General features: G+C 46.1%; 1 protein-coding gene across 1 annotated transcript in view; it reads right to left on the bottom strand.

The window, feature by feature from the left end:
- LOC8028829 (nose resistant to fluoxetine protein 6) overlaps positions 1–14203 on the bottom strand; it is a 138525-nt gene that overhangs the window by 22111 nt on the left and 102211 nt on the right. Inside the window, exons 6-9 of the mRNA XM_040211128.3 lie at positions 12669–12851; positions 10698–10791; positions 7964–8050; positions 819–984 (exon numbers count right to left, since the gene is read on the bottom strand). Of these exons, the coding sequence (XP_040067062.2) occupies positions 819–984; positions 7964–8050; positions 10698–10791; positions 12669–12851 (530 nt within the window). The remainder of the gene's footprint in view (positions 1–818; positions 985–7963; positions 8051–10697; positions 10792–12668; positions 12852–14203) is intronic.

The following is a 14203-nucleotide window of genomic DNA, read 5'->3' as shown; positions in this document are numbered from 1 at the left end:
CACAATTAAAGTATTTTAGCACGGTCAGCATCATATATTTCGGTTAAATATGATTGCATTCAAGTCAAACTTTCTGTGTCCCTTTCCTTTTCAAACAATTATGATCCGCCGATCCTCATCAAAGTTGGTTATGTGCATCTGGGGTGTTTTTTCGTCCCCTCCACCCCCTCCTTCGCCTCATATACGGCGTTTCACTTTTAGTGCTTGTGTAACAGAAGCTTCAATTCACTACTCCGGGCTTTCAGCATGGCTGTTGAGCACACACGCTCGTGCTGTACAAGCGTCGTTCAGGGCGACATGATCGTGCTCATAGCTTCGGCTTTTATCCCACTAACAAGTGTAGTGTCTCAGTCCTCGCGATGTCAAACAGAAATAACTCGAAATTAGAGCATTGTTTTGTTCTTTTCAGCTTCCCAGCAAAGCTGAATCTTGCAGGCTGCTGACCACTTGGATTTTGTAAATTTAATCGTCTCCAGCAGAGTTTTACTATGTCTTTATGCACTGATTTCGTAATTGGGGTCCGATGATTTGCTTTCCCATTATCTTTTGGTGCGAAGTTAGTTTCATTAAGGAAGAACGTGAACACTAGATGTTGGTTTAAAGCGGCGTGATTATGTGTACGCGGGAGGATGCCACACGCATAGTAAACCTACTTTATATTTAAAAAAAATTTAAGTTTGTGTTGATGTTCATCAAATGTTCATAGATCAGCGTGCCTTACTTTTAATAATAAAATTGTATTCCTAATATATGTTTTAGGTCTGTGTATGCCCCTAGACAATCTACTCTTTTATTATGTATTCCAGGATATCACTTACGATGTGGAGGTCCTTCGTGAAGTTCCGAATCTGAAGCAGAAGCGCCCAGTACTGGTTTCTAAACTCCGTATAAAAATTGCCAAAAATCTCTTTTGCGCTGGGTCCATTGATGAAGAGGGGCAACAGGAACGTGCACATAATAACGAAGAAGATTGGCACTGTGCTCCTGCGGAAAGAAGAATACAGCGACTCTAGCATGGAGCTCCTTCTGGATTAGATAAAGCAGACTTCCGTTGCATATTGATCGAGAGTATATATTGTCACGAATGACAAGGTGACAAACAAGAAATAACTGAAGAAACTGAAACGTTTAATGGGGGTGAACTTGTGCCCAAAACCACAAGGAAACAGAAGATTACAACAGAGCGTCGCCGGCGTCGAAGCCGGCGTAACTGCAGGATCAAACGCCGGGCCGAAACTGACCGGAGATTGCCACCCGGGGGCATTTATGTACGCGCATTGGCTTCTGGAACAATCGGCACAGAACGTTCGGCGATTAGAACATTCGGAACTCGATCAGAAGAGAATATTGTCAAACTCACGAGAACGCCAAGTTGAAGGAATAAATAAAAGAACATTCCACTGACTGAACTCGAACCTAGACATTCCGCGCGAGAGTCAAGCACGGTAACCACTCGGTCACGCACGCGGTCGCTCGCCGACGCGTTTGGCATTCTCCCCAATTTAAAAAGGCGTCGCCTTGATGCCACGTGGAAGGCAACAAAAAAAAAAGCAACAAAAATAAATGAATAGGAAAATACGGAAGCTGGCAAAACACAATACCATCAAAAGTTGCACAAGATCACAGTTCACAGTCATATCGCGCGTAGTACGGCTTGAGGCGCACGATGTGGGCGACTTCCGCTCGTGAAGGGCGGCGTGGTGAAGTCCGTATTCCGTCCGGCATCACCTCGTAGTTCAAATCGCCGAGTCGACGAAGCACTTTGTAGGGTCCGAAGTAGCGCTTCAGGAGTTTCTCGGTTAGATCGAGTCGTCGTGTCGGTTTGCAAACCCACACACGGTCTCCAGGCTTGAAGCGAACGTCGATCCGGTGAAGGTTGTACCGGGCTGCATCGACACGTTGTTGATCTTGAATTCGAAGTCGGGCGAACTGGGGAACTTCCTCGGCTCGTTGAGCAACCACCTGGGCGTCGGGGATCCTATCGTCACCTAGGTCGTGGGGTAGCATTGAGTCGAGCATTGTCGTTACTTTTGTGTCATGCACCGGCTGAAAAGGGGTTAGTCTTGTGGTCTCTTGCACCGCCGTGTTGTAAGCAAACGTGACGTAGGCTAACCACCTCGTCCCATATCTTTTGCTCTACGTCGACATACATGGCGATGACGTCGGCGACAGTTTTGTTCACCCGCCCTGTTAGTTTATTTGTCTGCGGATGGTGCGCAGTGGTTCGACGATGACCGGTGCCACTGAGACGAAGGATCTCTTGCGTCTACTGGGTCATGAACGATGATCCACAGTCTGAAATGAGGACTTCGGAGGCGCCGTGCCGGAGAACAATGGACTCGATGAAAAACTTGGCGACTTCAACAGCCGTACCTGATCGAATGGCTTTCGTCTCGGTGTACCGTGTGAGATAATCTGTGGCGACGATTGTCCAGCGGTTTCCTGACTTTGACGGCGGGAATTGGTCAAGTAAATCCATTCCGACCTGCTGGAACGGCGTGGATTGGGGAGAGATCGGATGCAGAAGTCCTGACGGCTTTGTCGGCAGTTTCTTGCTTCGCTAACACTCGTGGCATAATCGAATTTAGATTTGAACGGTCTTCGGTAGCTTTGGCCAGTAGTACTTTTCACGAATCCTGGCGAGCCTCCTGCTGTACCTAAGCTGTCCGGCCGTTAGGTCGTCATGGCATCCTTCGAGGATTTCTTCTTGAGACTGGAAGGAATACCCAACAGCCATGACGTGTGATTATGCACGAAGTTCTCTTTGTACAGCAACCCTTGCCGTATGAAAAAAGTAGGCGGGATTCGCAAGAAAGCACGGGGAACCGCACTCGCTCGTCCCTCTAGGTGCTCAATGAGCGCTCGCAGTTCAGGGTTGTCACGTTGGAGTGCTGCCATGTCACTGACATCCAGAGCGCCGAGGTAACTCTCATCGTCGTCGTCTTTGATGCAGGCAGGAGCGGCCTCGACTGGGGCTCTTGACAGGCAGTCGGCGTCATTGTGCTTCCGACCGGACTTGTACACCACGGTCATGTCGAACTCCCGCAGTCGTAGGCTCCAGCGGGTGAGGCGTTTGGGGGTTCCTTCAGATTCGCGAGCCAGAAAAAAGCGTGGTGATCCGTGACCGCGCGAAACGGACTTCCATACTAACATGGGCGGAACTTTGTTATTGCCCAGACGACAGCAAGACACTCCTTTTGAGTCGTTGAGGAGTTCCTCTCTGCCCTAGACAGCATCAGACTCACGTATGCGATGACTCGTTCTGCCCCGTCTTGCATTTGGACTAGTACCGCGCCAAGTCCGGTGTTACTGGCGTCCGCGTGGATCTCTGTTTTAGCAAACTGGTCGCAATGGACAAGAATCGGGGGCGTCTGGTGTCTTCGTTCGAGCTCATCGAATGACCGCTTGTGTTGTTCTGTCCATTGAAACATTACGGCGTCCTTCGTGAGGTGCGTCAGCGGTGCGGACAGCTTGGCGAGGTCCCGAATAAACCGTCTGTAGTACGCACAGAGTCCGAGAATTGTCACGCTCTTCTTGTCAGAGGTCGGCTTAAACAAATCTACGGCACGAGTCTTCCCGGGGTCAAAGAGAACACCTTTGTTCTTTACAACGTTGCAAAGGAACTTTAGTTCACCATAGCTGAACCGATACTTTGTTGGCTTGGGTGACAGGCCGGCGGTCTTGATGGCATGAAGCACGACTCGAAGTTGTCTAAGGTGTACGTCGAAATCGCGTGAAAATAGCACGACATCGTCCAGGTAGACGCGGCAGCTCTGCCATTTCAGGCCGTCCAGCACGATGCCGATGACACGCCGGACGATGGCTGGTGCTGTACAAATTCCGAACGGCATCACTTTGAATTCGTACAGTCCGTTGGGGGTGAAGAAGGCATTTTTCTCGCGGTCGCCGTTCGTCGACTTCAATCTGCCAGTAACCCCTCTACACGCCCACCGACGGAAAAATATCGGGAGTGGCGAAGACGGTCTAACGGATCGGTGACGCGGGGGAGCGAATAGACATTCCTCTTAGCCAGCGCGTTGAGTGGATGACAGTCCACGCAGAACCTCAGCGTCCCTTCCTTCTTTTTTACAAGGACAACTGGGGACACTCACGGACGTCTTGAGGGTTGAATGATGCCGTCGTTGAGCATTACCTGAACTTGATCCTAAATCACCTTCCTTTCCTTTAAGGCGACTTGATACGGCGACCGGTGGTCAGGGAGCGCGTGGTCGTCGATAATAATGCAATGTTTCGCCATTGGTGTTTGACGAACTTTCGACGACGTGGCAATGCAGTTACTGGATTCGGCGAGAAGGTCAACTAGTTGCCTGCGCTTGGGAGCTGGGAGGCCGGAGTTGAAGTCGAACTGCACCGGTGACGTGCTCTTCTGCTGTGACGATGAGGTTTCCTCGGATATTTCGGTGAGCACGGGCGGCGTCTGAAACTCTCGACGTGGTCCACGGTGGTGCCCTTTGTTAGGTGCTCCGGCTCCTGTCGCAAGTTTGTGACAAAAACAGTGTTACGTCCTTTGTGGAGATCCCTCACGCCTCGTGCGACGCCAATTTCGTTTTGAATGAGCAGTTGGACTCTGCTTTCTAGAAGGGTTTTTCCGCGCATGGCTGCGTCGGTTATGGCCGTGACGAAAACACTCGACCGCGGTGGCAGGTTTACATGGTCAGCGATAACTCGGATCGCGGTTGACGTGTTGTTGTTCTGCAAGGAAGTCGGAACAGGCTTTCGCAGCGTCAACTGGTTTGCCTTGAGGTTGAAGACGGCGCCATGCTCGCAGAGAAAATCTATTCCGAGGATAACGTCCCTCGCACAGTCTTGCAGGACGACGAACTTCACAGGACACGTCTCACAGTGGATATCGACGCGAGCTGTGCATCTTCCGACTGGTGTGATAAGGTGCCCTCCGGCGGTTTGTATTTGAGGTCCATCCCACGGCGTCGTCACTTTTTGTAGTTTGCGAGAGAGCCTCTCACTAAAGAGTGAATAGTCTGCTCCGGTGTCCACGAGTGCCAGTGCGTCGTAGCCGTCGATAACAACGTTAAGGTTGTTGGACACCGATGCAGGAGCGTCATTGTGATGTGTAGCGTCGGGAGGGTGGGACCGCTCCGGTCATTCTTGGAGCCTCTTTATTTAAGTCGTCTTCGGCAACGCCACCTCCCGGCGTCGCCGCAGTTAGTTTCCCCGGCGAGGACCGAGGGGCGACAGGCTTTGCCGTCGGGGAGGGTGCATCGGCGAAGATGGACGTCGCGGCGACAGCGACCGGAACTAATGGCGGGACACAGGCTCGGGGGACTGAGGTCGTCGCAGATACTTGTCGATCTCCCGACAGCGTTTACCATAACGGGGGTGCGGGTCGTTCGGGTAGAACCTGCACAGCCCGAGTCGTCGGTATGGGCATCGGCGGTAGCTGTGGTCGGCTTCCCTGCGGTGGAAGCACAAAGGGCGTCGGTCGGGCGTCCGCCATACTTCGGTCTTCTGGGGTGCGCGGGGCTCCTGGCAGGCCTACTGAGCCTGGTCGTCGTGGCGTCGGTCGTGGTGCGGCGCAGGAGACTGCCATCGGGGCGGCGCGACATAGGTGCGAGGAGGAGGCGGTCGCTGTCGGGCCACTGTGGCGTAAGTCAACGTGTGTTCCTCGGAAGCTGCCGCGACGTCGGGAGCCTCTGGTTGAATGGCTCTTTGAACTTCATCCCGCACGGCCTCTGTGTTTGAAAACGAAACTGGTCGGTCAGCGGCGGGTAGCAGCTTTCGGAGCTCTTCCCGGGTGATGTCGCGAATAATCTTGCGAATGCTTGGGATACTGGAGCAAAGGTCACCGCTAGACGCCCCAAGGACAGCGAGTCGGGGTAGTCGCTGGTAGTGGATGGTTCTGGCTTGCGGGGCACGCTCGATTTTCGTTGCCTCGGCGACAAAATCTTCGACAGTTGTCGGAGGGCTCCGGGCTAGGCCACCGAAGATGTCTCTCACACCCCGCATGAGGATTCGTAGCTTCTTCTCTTCTGTAGCCCGAGGGTTGACGCGGGCGCTCAGGCGCAGAACGCCCTCCACGAAGCCGGTGATGCTCTCGTTGGGGCCCTGGGTTCTAGTTCGCAGTAGGTCTTCGGCTCTCCTCTGCGATGGTGGTTGATTAATCAGATCGGTCCTGAAAATGTCCCACGACGTCGAAGAGAAATCATGATCTTCCCACCAGTGCTTGGCGGCCCCCTCCAGCGAAAAATAGACGTTGCGGAGGCGCTGATTGTTGGTCCAGCCTTTGGGGTGGGCAACGCGTTCATACTGGTCAATCCAGTCTTTGACGTCTTCGCATCGCTCGCCGTAGAACGGAGCAGCCGTCCGCGGCGCGACGGGCAGGTAAACGACGCTAGAAGCTGCCAGGGTCTGCGGGTGTTTGGCCATTGCCGTTTTCTTCGGTTTGGGCTTGTCCGGCAGCAAACCCAATTCAGGAGCCTGTCCCTCGATGCGGAAGCTACCCGAATTTCACGTTCCTCGTAGTGCGGTCTTCTCGACGGGCTTGGAATGGGACTTGCGCTGCGGGCCCTCGTAGGGGTACTCTGCACGGACATCCGTCACCACGCAACTCCACCAAAGTGTCCCGAATGACGAGGTGACAAACGAGGAAAAACTGAGGAAACTGAAACGTTTATTGAGGCGAACTTGTGCCCAAACCAAAAGGTAACAGAACATTACAACAGAGCGTCGCGGGCGTCGAAGTCGGCGTAACAGCAGGATCGAACGCTGGGGCGAGACTGACCGCAGATCGCCACAATCCGCCTTGAACGATCGGCGACTACAACATTGGGAACTCGATCAGACGAGAATGTTCTCGAATTCACGAGAGCGCGAAGTTGAAAGAATAAATAAAAGAACATTCCTCTGACTGGAATCGAACCTAGACTTTCCGAACGAGAGTCAAGCGCGGTGGGTCGCTCGCCGACGCGCGTGGCAATATGTTGCGTAGGAAGTTTGAAACTTATTCTGAGATTTATCCATTCTCATGGCACCGTTATCTAAATTTATGTTTTTAACATTATCTACTAAATATTCTTTAAACGTAATAGAATTAAGCAGGTTCGTCACAATAAACGAACACATTCAAAACAAGGAAGATGCACCGAAATGGTTTCTTGGTTATAGAACAGATAACCTTCAATGTTGAGCGAATAATTATTATTTTGACTGTTTTTAAATGGCCGTTCCAGTTTTTTTTTTAGAAAGCGCTCTTTCCTTCTTTTAGATATTACAACAAGAAGCCACTGTAGTAACGATAATAATGGTAGCTACGAAACGCTAATTAAGTATTCAGGGCCATCAATGAAAGGACTAGAAGGGATATCAGACATATTTACGAAACTTAATAAAAAAATTAACTTAATACAAAACTTGTTTCGAACAATGCGGAGGGCAAGTCGTCTGCTTCTTGCAAAGGAGTTGTGTTAACCTCATAACAACGCCGAGCTCTTAACAGCTATTTGAAACAAATAGTGGGTAGACCTCAATGCTAGATGCCTAAACGCCTATCGACTATTGTTTTCAATCAGCCAATAAGAGCTTACCGTTCTGACACAGTCGCGACCCTTGCGCAAAAAGCAGACGAATTGCTCTCCTCATACCACCTAATTATATTGTCGCGATCTACTTCTTTCATCAATAAAAAAAATGCTCTGCAATGGTATTTTCAGTAACCACTATAGGGGATAGAAGAGCAAAACAGAATAGCGACTACCCTAAGGATCCCTTTGATGCGTAGTGTGTCTCACGCACGAGCAACTATTTATACTCATTGTTGTCTCTGCCCTCGGAGCCAATTTTAAGCGGCGTAATTCTACAATTTATAAAAATTTGCATATATAAGTAATTTGGATATCTCAGTCTCACACAGTATATATTACAGTAAAAAACGTTTACACCATGGACACCGTGGCCCCTATACCTTAAGCATTTTTGCAGCTCTTACCTAATCCACCGCCGGACAACGACAATGCATCCTCCAACAAATCCGTTGACGCGTTCTCTCATCAAGTTATACGTCAGAAGAAAGCCGCTGAAAAGGCGTAATAGATACTCGTGACTCACAATGTCAAATTGCAAAGCACCGTATTCCAATGCAAATAATATCGATAAGCTTATTTCCTCTTTTAAAGTATCGTGTCGTCCTGAAATATTTTACACATAAACAATTCTGGTTTGTTAAAACAATTAATCGTTCCACACACCTGGAATGACAACCATATAAACACAAATTTATTTACTCTTAGCCTTAGGTTAGGGTGACAAGCGAGGGATGACGCTACCTGATGTAAGATGAAGGCCTTGAACACTGTGGGGTACTTGGAAAAACAGTATGAAGATCAACATTATCTTAGATCGTCCACTAGGTTGTGAATGAGGTTTATATAAAGTTTAAAAAAATAACACATTGAGATGTTGCTTTAATTAGGACATCGCAAAAACACACAGGTGAGGTGCGTCGTGGTGCGAATCTCAAATCACAACATATGCCGTGCGCAAAGTAGTTAACGATGTTGTGAAGTGCTTTGTCTCTCGAAGGAACGAGGTATTCCTTTCTTGCAAATAATTATGTTTTATGAGAAAACTCGATTTGAGTATTTGCCCATGGCATTATAGTTAACTCATCTCTCATGCTTAACTAAAAAATTGGTGCGACCAAATAAAAGCTACGCCTAAAAAAACAGAAAGAAACGGACATTTTCTTTTTTTAAGCTAGATAATAGCGTGCTGTCCTACAAAGCATTACTTATGTATCAGTAAACTTGCAGTAACTACAGATGAGTTGTTTATAAAGCAGAAATTGACCATGTACATAGACTTTTCAAGAGTGTATTTCGATTAATCATCATGGGATCCTTATAACGACTTAGGATAAAGGGTGTTGCACCGTAGTTATTTTAAGCACATAATTCATCACCTGGAGCTGCTTGAAAGCAAGCGTCAATCACCTGTGAAGAGGTTCTTTGCACTGGATTTGTTAGTGCACTCAATCGCGGTCTTGTTAATATCTCGCCAATCTGCGCAAATAATCACTTATCTGGGTGGCTGCCTATTTTGATTCAAGTACCACCAACCTCCATTCGTTCCACTTTTCAGAACTCATCTCTTTTGGTCCAATACCGTATGTTTCTAGTTGAAATACCCCATTCAAAAATCGCCTAGCACATGCTTCAATTTATCCTGATGGTCCTCGTTTTCTTTTTTTAGTCCACGTCGCTCAATCGACTTGGGTGTCTAAATAATATAACCTGGTGATAAGCCCAAAATAAAATGACCTTCCATATTTTACAATATCAGTAAGCAGTTTAATGTTTTTACGCATTTAAAAAAAGAAAACCTGGACACTGACTTTCTTTGATGCTTGCCTTTTTTACATTCACTTTCGTGGAGAATCCACAGCTGCTGAACTGGAAATTCAATAAGCTATCACATTGTGTTTTCCAATGGCTTACAAGTCATCCATTTGAATGTGTCCTCTTATGCATGCAGGAAATAATAAACCTCATGTCCTACGTGTCACAAAAATTCTATACCCAGCGACGAAATACAACGAGCAAAAAATGTCGACAAAACATTTGGTTTTCGACGCCGCGGGGTACTTGAAAACGTTCTCGATTATTGATTTTGTTCAAGATTTGCGACAATGTGTGTTTATATATCGGTGCGCGTGCCAGCGCGAATAATGATTCACCTCTTTAGCAGCGTGATTGCTCGCTAGTTGCGAAATGCACCAAACCATTAAGCTATACCTAATCAATAAAGCTCATTAGGGCTTATACAATAACTTAATAATTACGTTGCATGCCGCTATTGTGAATATAATATTGGTAATATTGAGTATTAGGTATTGTTTTATTCTAAAAAATGGGGTGCAACATTAATGCTTCAGTAGAGTGATTTTCCAAGTTCACTGTAATCAATTTGAAAACAAATAGATTTTGCCTTAACTAACTGTTTTCTCATGGCGAGAACTCCTTGATGTGAAGAAGTAAAGAACTTCAAGTTTTTTTTTCTACTAAAATATGTATGACAAATTACTAGGTAACTGCGTTGCACACATAAAAAGTTCAAGCATCAAAATCCTTTAGCGGAATTCTGCGTTTCATGTATGTAATTGTGAGTAGCTTGTCTTCAATCTAAAAAGTTTGTTTAGAAGTACATCTAGCCCGTTTCGACAGACGCCTACGTTCACGGCGCACTTCGCGACAGCATTTAACACATGGCATATGTACACTTGAAAAGATAAGCCTGGGGATCTTTGAGAATTTTTCAACCCACTCCTTCTCTGCCACCCTGCCTCCTCGCATACCTCTCCTCCTGGCTCCCTCCCCGGTCACATGACCTCCCCGATAACCATTCAGCGTCAAGCACGTGACTCCTGCTCTCCCACTCGTCAACCAATCAGTGTCGAGCCCCGAGGCCACAGTTTTATCCCGGCTTCAGTTTTGGCCTTCACAAAATGCCGAACTCCTAGCCAATAAACTTTTCACGCTCATTGTCTAGCTGTGATAAAATTCATTGTATCAAAAATTACACACATACAAAAATAGGTGATTTTTTGTACTATGCTTTACGGGTTAAGTACATTTTAACATTTATTTTATAGTTCGAATTGTTTGGTGCTAAGTGAAAACCTTGAAATAAAACCCCCGACAATATAATGTTATGAGAATACTCACGCCAGAAAGAGGAAAGTGTCCACACTCAGGTAGCCAGCCGTTATAAAGCAGCCTGCGATGTCGTCGCCATAGTGAAGTGCATTGACCAGACGGGCTGAGGAGAAGAAAGACAGAGAGGTACATTGACTTAGATGCTTTGACAAATAATGAAGTGCTACACCAACGCTTTCCGAAATGCCCGTGTGCAGGCTTCCCAGCTATTTTGTCGATACTTCTCTCCTTTGATAGTCAATACAGGTTGCTAAAGTAAACTTGTTTTAAGACTCAAAAAAATAAAACCTTTGGCGCATGTTATAAGAGGGAAACGGGGATATAGTATTGTCGACAGACCAACAGAGCAAGATAATATTATTTTTGCGATGGTTCAAACTGGCTCATTGACACACAGTAATTAGCTATATTTTTAAACAATAACTAGTGCGCAGACCTTACTATCAAATAGTCGTAGTCCGTGTTGAGGTACATCCAATCGTATCGTATTCATTAAAGTAGTTTTTCTGAATCTAATTATTTCAAGTTCCGTTTAAAACAAAACAAAAAAACTCCCGCGCTTTCTTTAAGGCCTTAAAATATGGACACAGGAAGGCTACTTTCATGTGAACGAAACAAGTGGATATCTCTAAACACGTTTTAAAGCTTTTGTAATTGAACGCTTGATCACAAAAACATCTAAACGATGATGCGTGAAGAATACTGCGCGATTAAACAATACACGCGCCGCGTGGACAGGTATTCTTAACCGACCAACCAACTTAACCGACCAACCAGAGAAAGGTATAATCTTCTTTCATTCACAGAGCACCGAATTCACGCTCTGCATTTTCAGCAAAATTGAACTAAATTACTGGAGTAGCTCAGCGGCTAAAAAAAATAAATATAAGAAGTGGATTTTTTAATACATTGTAGACCATCATTAATGCGGTGTAGGCCCAACAGGAGTAACGGCCAATGTTCGCGCGGACTACATGCCTTTTTAGGAACGAAATATGCGCCTCGTTTAGGTCTTCCTGTAATCCGAGAAACAATGTTTGCCGAGTGAAAAAAAGAAAGCTCCGGGTGACCATGCACTACAAAACACCGAGCAATGGTGCAGATTAGGAATGTTCTTCACGCGCATTGCGATTTGCAGGCTAAATTTCCCCTCTAAGTAGGTACATAAAACAACTTTTTTTTTTTTTTACAATTGCATTCAGACTTTGGTCTACCAAATGTTAATTATTGTATTTGTTTTCTAATCAACGAATACGGAAATATGATGAGACAGGTGTCTTGTCAAATAAAGCAATACACGAGCAGTTAACTGACAAATGCATGTCCACATGTTGCACAGTATTCATTATATGTAGTAACTTATTACAAACATGAAACAGGAAACAAATTGTGATATTTAGAGCTTTTCGAGGACGACATGATGCTCTTGCTAATAGCCATCAGCGATGGGCCCGCTTTGTTTACATTTTATTTGTGACCACCCAGTAATTATTTTTCATTATTCTTTAATGGGTGCGGTGTAAAAGCGGAAAAAGCATTGCAGGACAAGACGGGAAGTAAGCACATATCCAGCGCTGTGTTTGTAGGTAGTCTCCACCGATATGAGAGCCCCATATGCTGTCGCTGTTTATTTGGCGGTACTAAGGAACGCTTAGCCGGAGGAACTTTATTTTTAGGGAGGATATAGAGCAAAGACTCACCCACTTTCATGACCCAAGTAAAATGTGCCTGGACAAAGCGAACCGATCTTCAGGCGTCTGAAATTGCCTTTTCGAATGGGTCTCCAATATCGTTGAATCATGCTAATTATTTTAGTCCAGCGTTTTTATTTTTATTTATATATATATATATTTTTTAATGTCTTTACCTGAACCATGCACACACTAACCAACTGTATGCCTTGCAACCTAATACATGTGAGATTTAAACTGGAATACATCTTGGGGAATTTATCAATTTAAGGAATTGACAACCGCTCACAGACGTTTGAAAAGTTGGAGGTGCTATACGAGTGGCCCAGGACGATCCAGACGAGGCTGAAGAACCGGATTCCATGGAGGAAGCGAAGCTTGTAAGCGTCCGACTGCTTGTCCCTGTTTACAGCCAGCATAGTTTTTGTGCTCGCAGGAATGGAGAAGGCCGTTAAGTACTTCATTAGTTTTCCTGCGGTAAGAAAAATTGTCACGTGTTGTGAGCACTTTAAACTGGGGTTTATTTCCAGAAGAAAAAATTTCATTAGGAGAGAAAGACTGAAATTGTGTCAAAAACTAGGAAAAAACAAAAAAACCTTGCCTACTGAAAAACATTATACGAATTTTTATCTGATATGTTTATTGGACACCTTTTTCATATCAGAACTTATTATTTCATATCAGTTTCATATGCCGCATATCAGTTACACTAGGCTAGGTGGCGCTAGGTACCGCCCAATTCATGTGCTACAAAAATATTTTTATTTACTCACGCCACCATGTAGATGCATTGCGCATACACCTAGCATCTGTTGAACATATACATTGAGTGCATACCAACGTTACTAAAACACTCAGTTGGGAAACTCGCTGTCGAAACCTGGGCCGCTGGCGTCCACCGAGACCAAGCTAAGTGCGACAACAGCGCCACTCTTTATCATTTGTGTGTACTGTGGTCACCTTGAGCTTTTTGAAAGCCTGTTTTTGCGTAAAAACAAACGAAAAAGACTCTTTTTGTATAATATTTATTACAGTTTAGTACAAAAAGAGGGGCGCGTTATGTTTTTAAAATCTTTAGTTTGCAGGGTTTTGCGGCACAACTAATATTGTTTTTATACAACCATGCCTCAGCGGGCCTTTCAGGTAGCGCGTCCCGCCCTAGGTGCATTTTAACTTCGGCAGTTGAACGCGGCGCGTCCGCCGGGGACACGGGGGTGGCACCCCTGTAACCTCTACTGCTGTATCTGTTCTTAAAGCCAGAATAGAAGTCACGTGCAGTTCCTCGAGTGGCCGCTGCGGGAGAAATGGTGGCGTGGTGTTCGTCATTAGCTCGGTGCTCGGAGACAGATTGGGGCCACTTTTTCAACGCTGTCTCTGTGGGAGTTTCCCAACTGAGTGTTTTAGTAACGTTGGTGCATACAGACACACGGCACAACAAACATGAATACAACACCGCACCCAATAACTACTTCGGAGCTCTGCGTTTCCGGCTTTTATACAGGCTGTTTTGTAAGTACGGAGTTTTTCGGTGACCACCTAAGCAATGAAAAATATTTTTACCGCTGTGGATTTTTTTCAGTAATGTCATACCTCTGAGAGGTTTTTGAACGGCTCAGGGGATGCACCTCTTAATAAAAAGTAAATGCTCATGCCGTAATTATTTGAAAGCCAGTAAATCAAGCCGCTCCACTGCGGTTCCAAGCCACGTGTTTGCTTTCCCGCGCGGCACGTCGTATACTGAAAAAAAATTATATGAATTTATTTATGATATGTTGATTGGACACATTCATATCAGTTGGCATATGTTTCCTATCAGTTCTTATA

This window comes from Ixodes scapularis, unplaced genomic scaffold (assembly GCF_016920785.2).
Source record: "Ixodes scapularis isolate PalLabHiFi unplaced genomic scaffold, ASM1692078v2 PGA_scaffold3__209_contigs__length_174095766, whole genome shotgun sequence".
NCBI lineage: Eukaryota > Metazoa > Arthropoda > Arachnida > Ixodida > Ixodidae > Ixodes > Ixodes scapularis.
The sequence above is the reverse complement of the archived record's forward strand: the minus strand, read 5'-3'. Positions and strand labels throughout refer to the sequence as shown.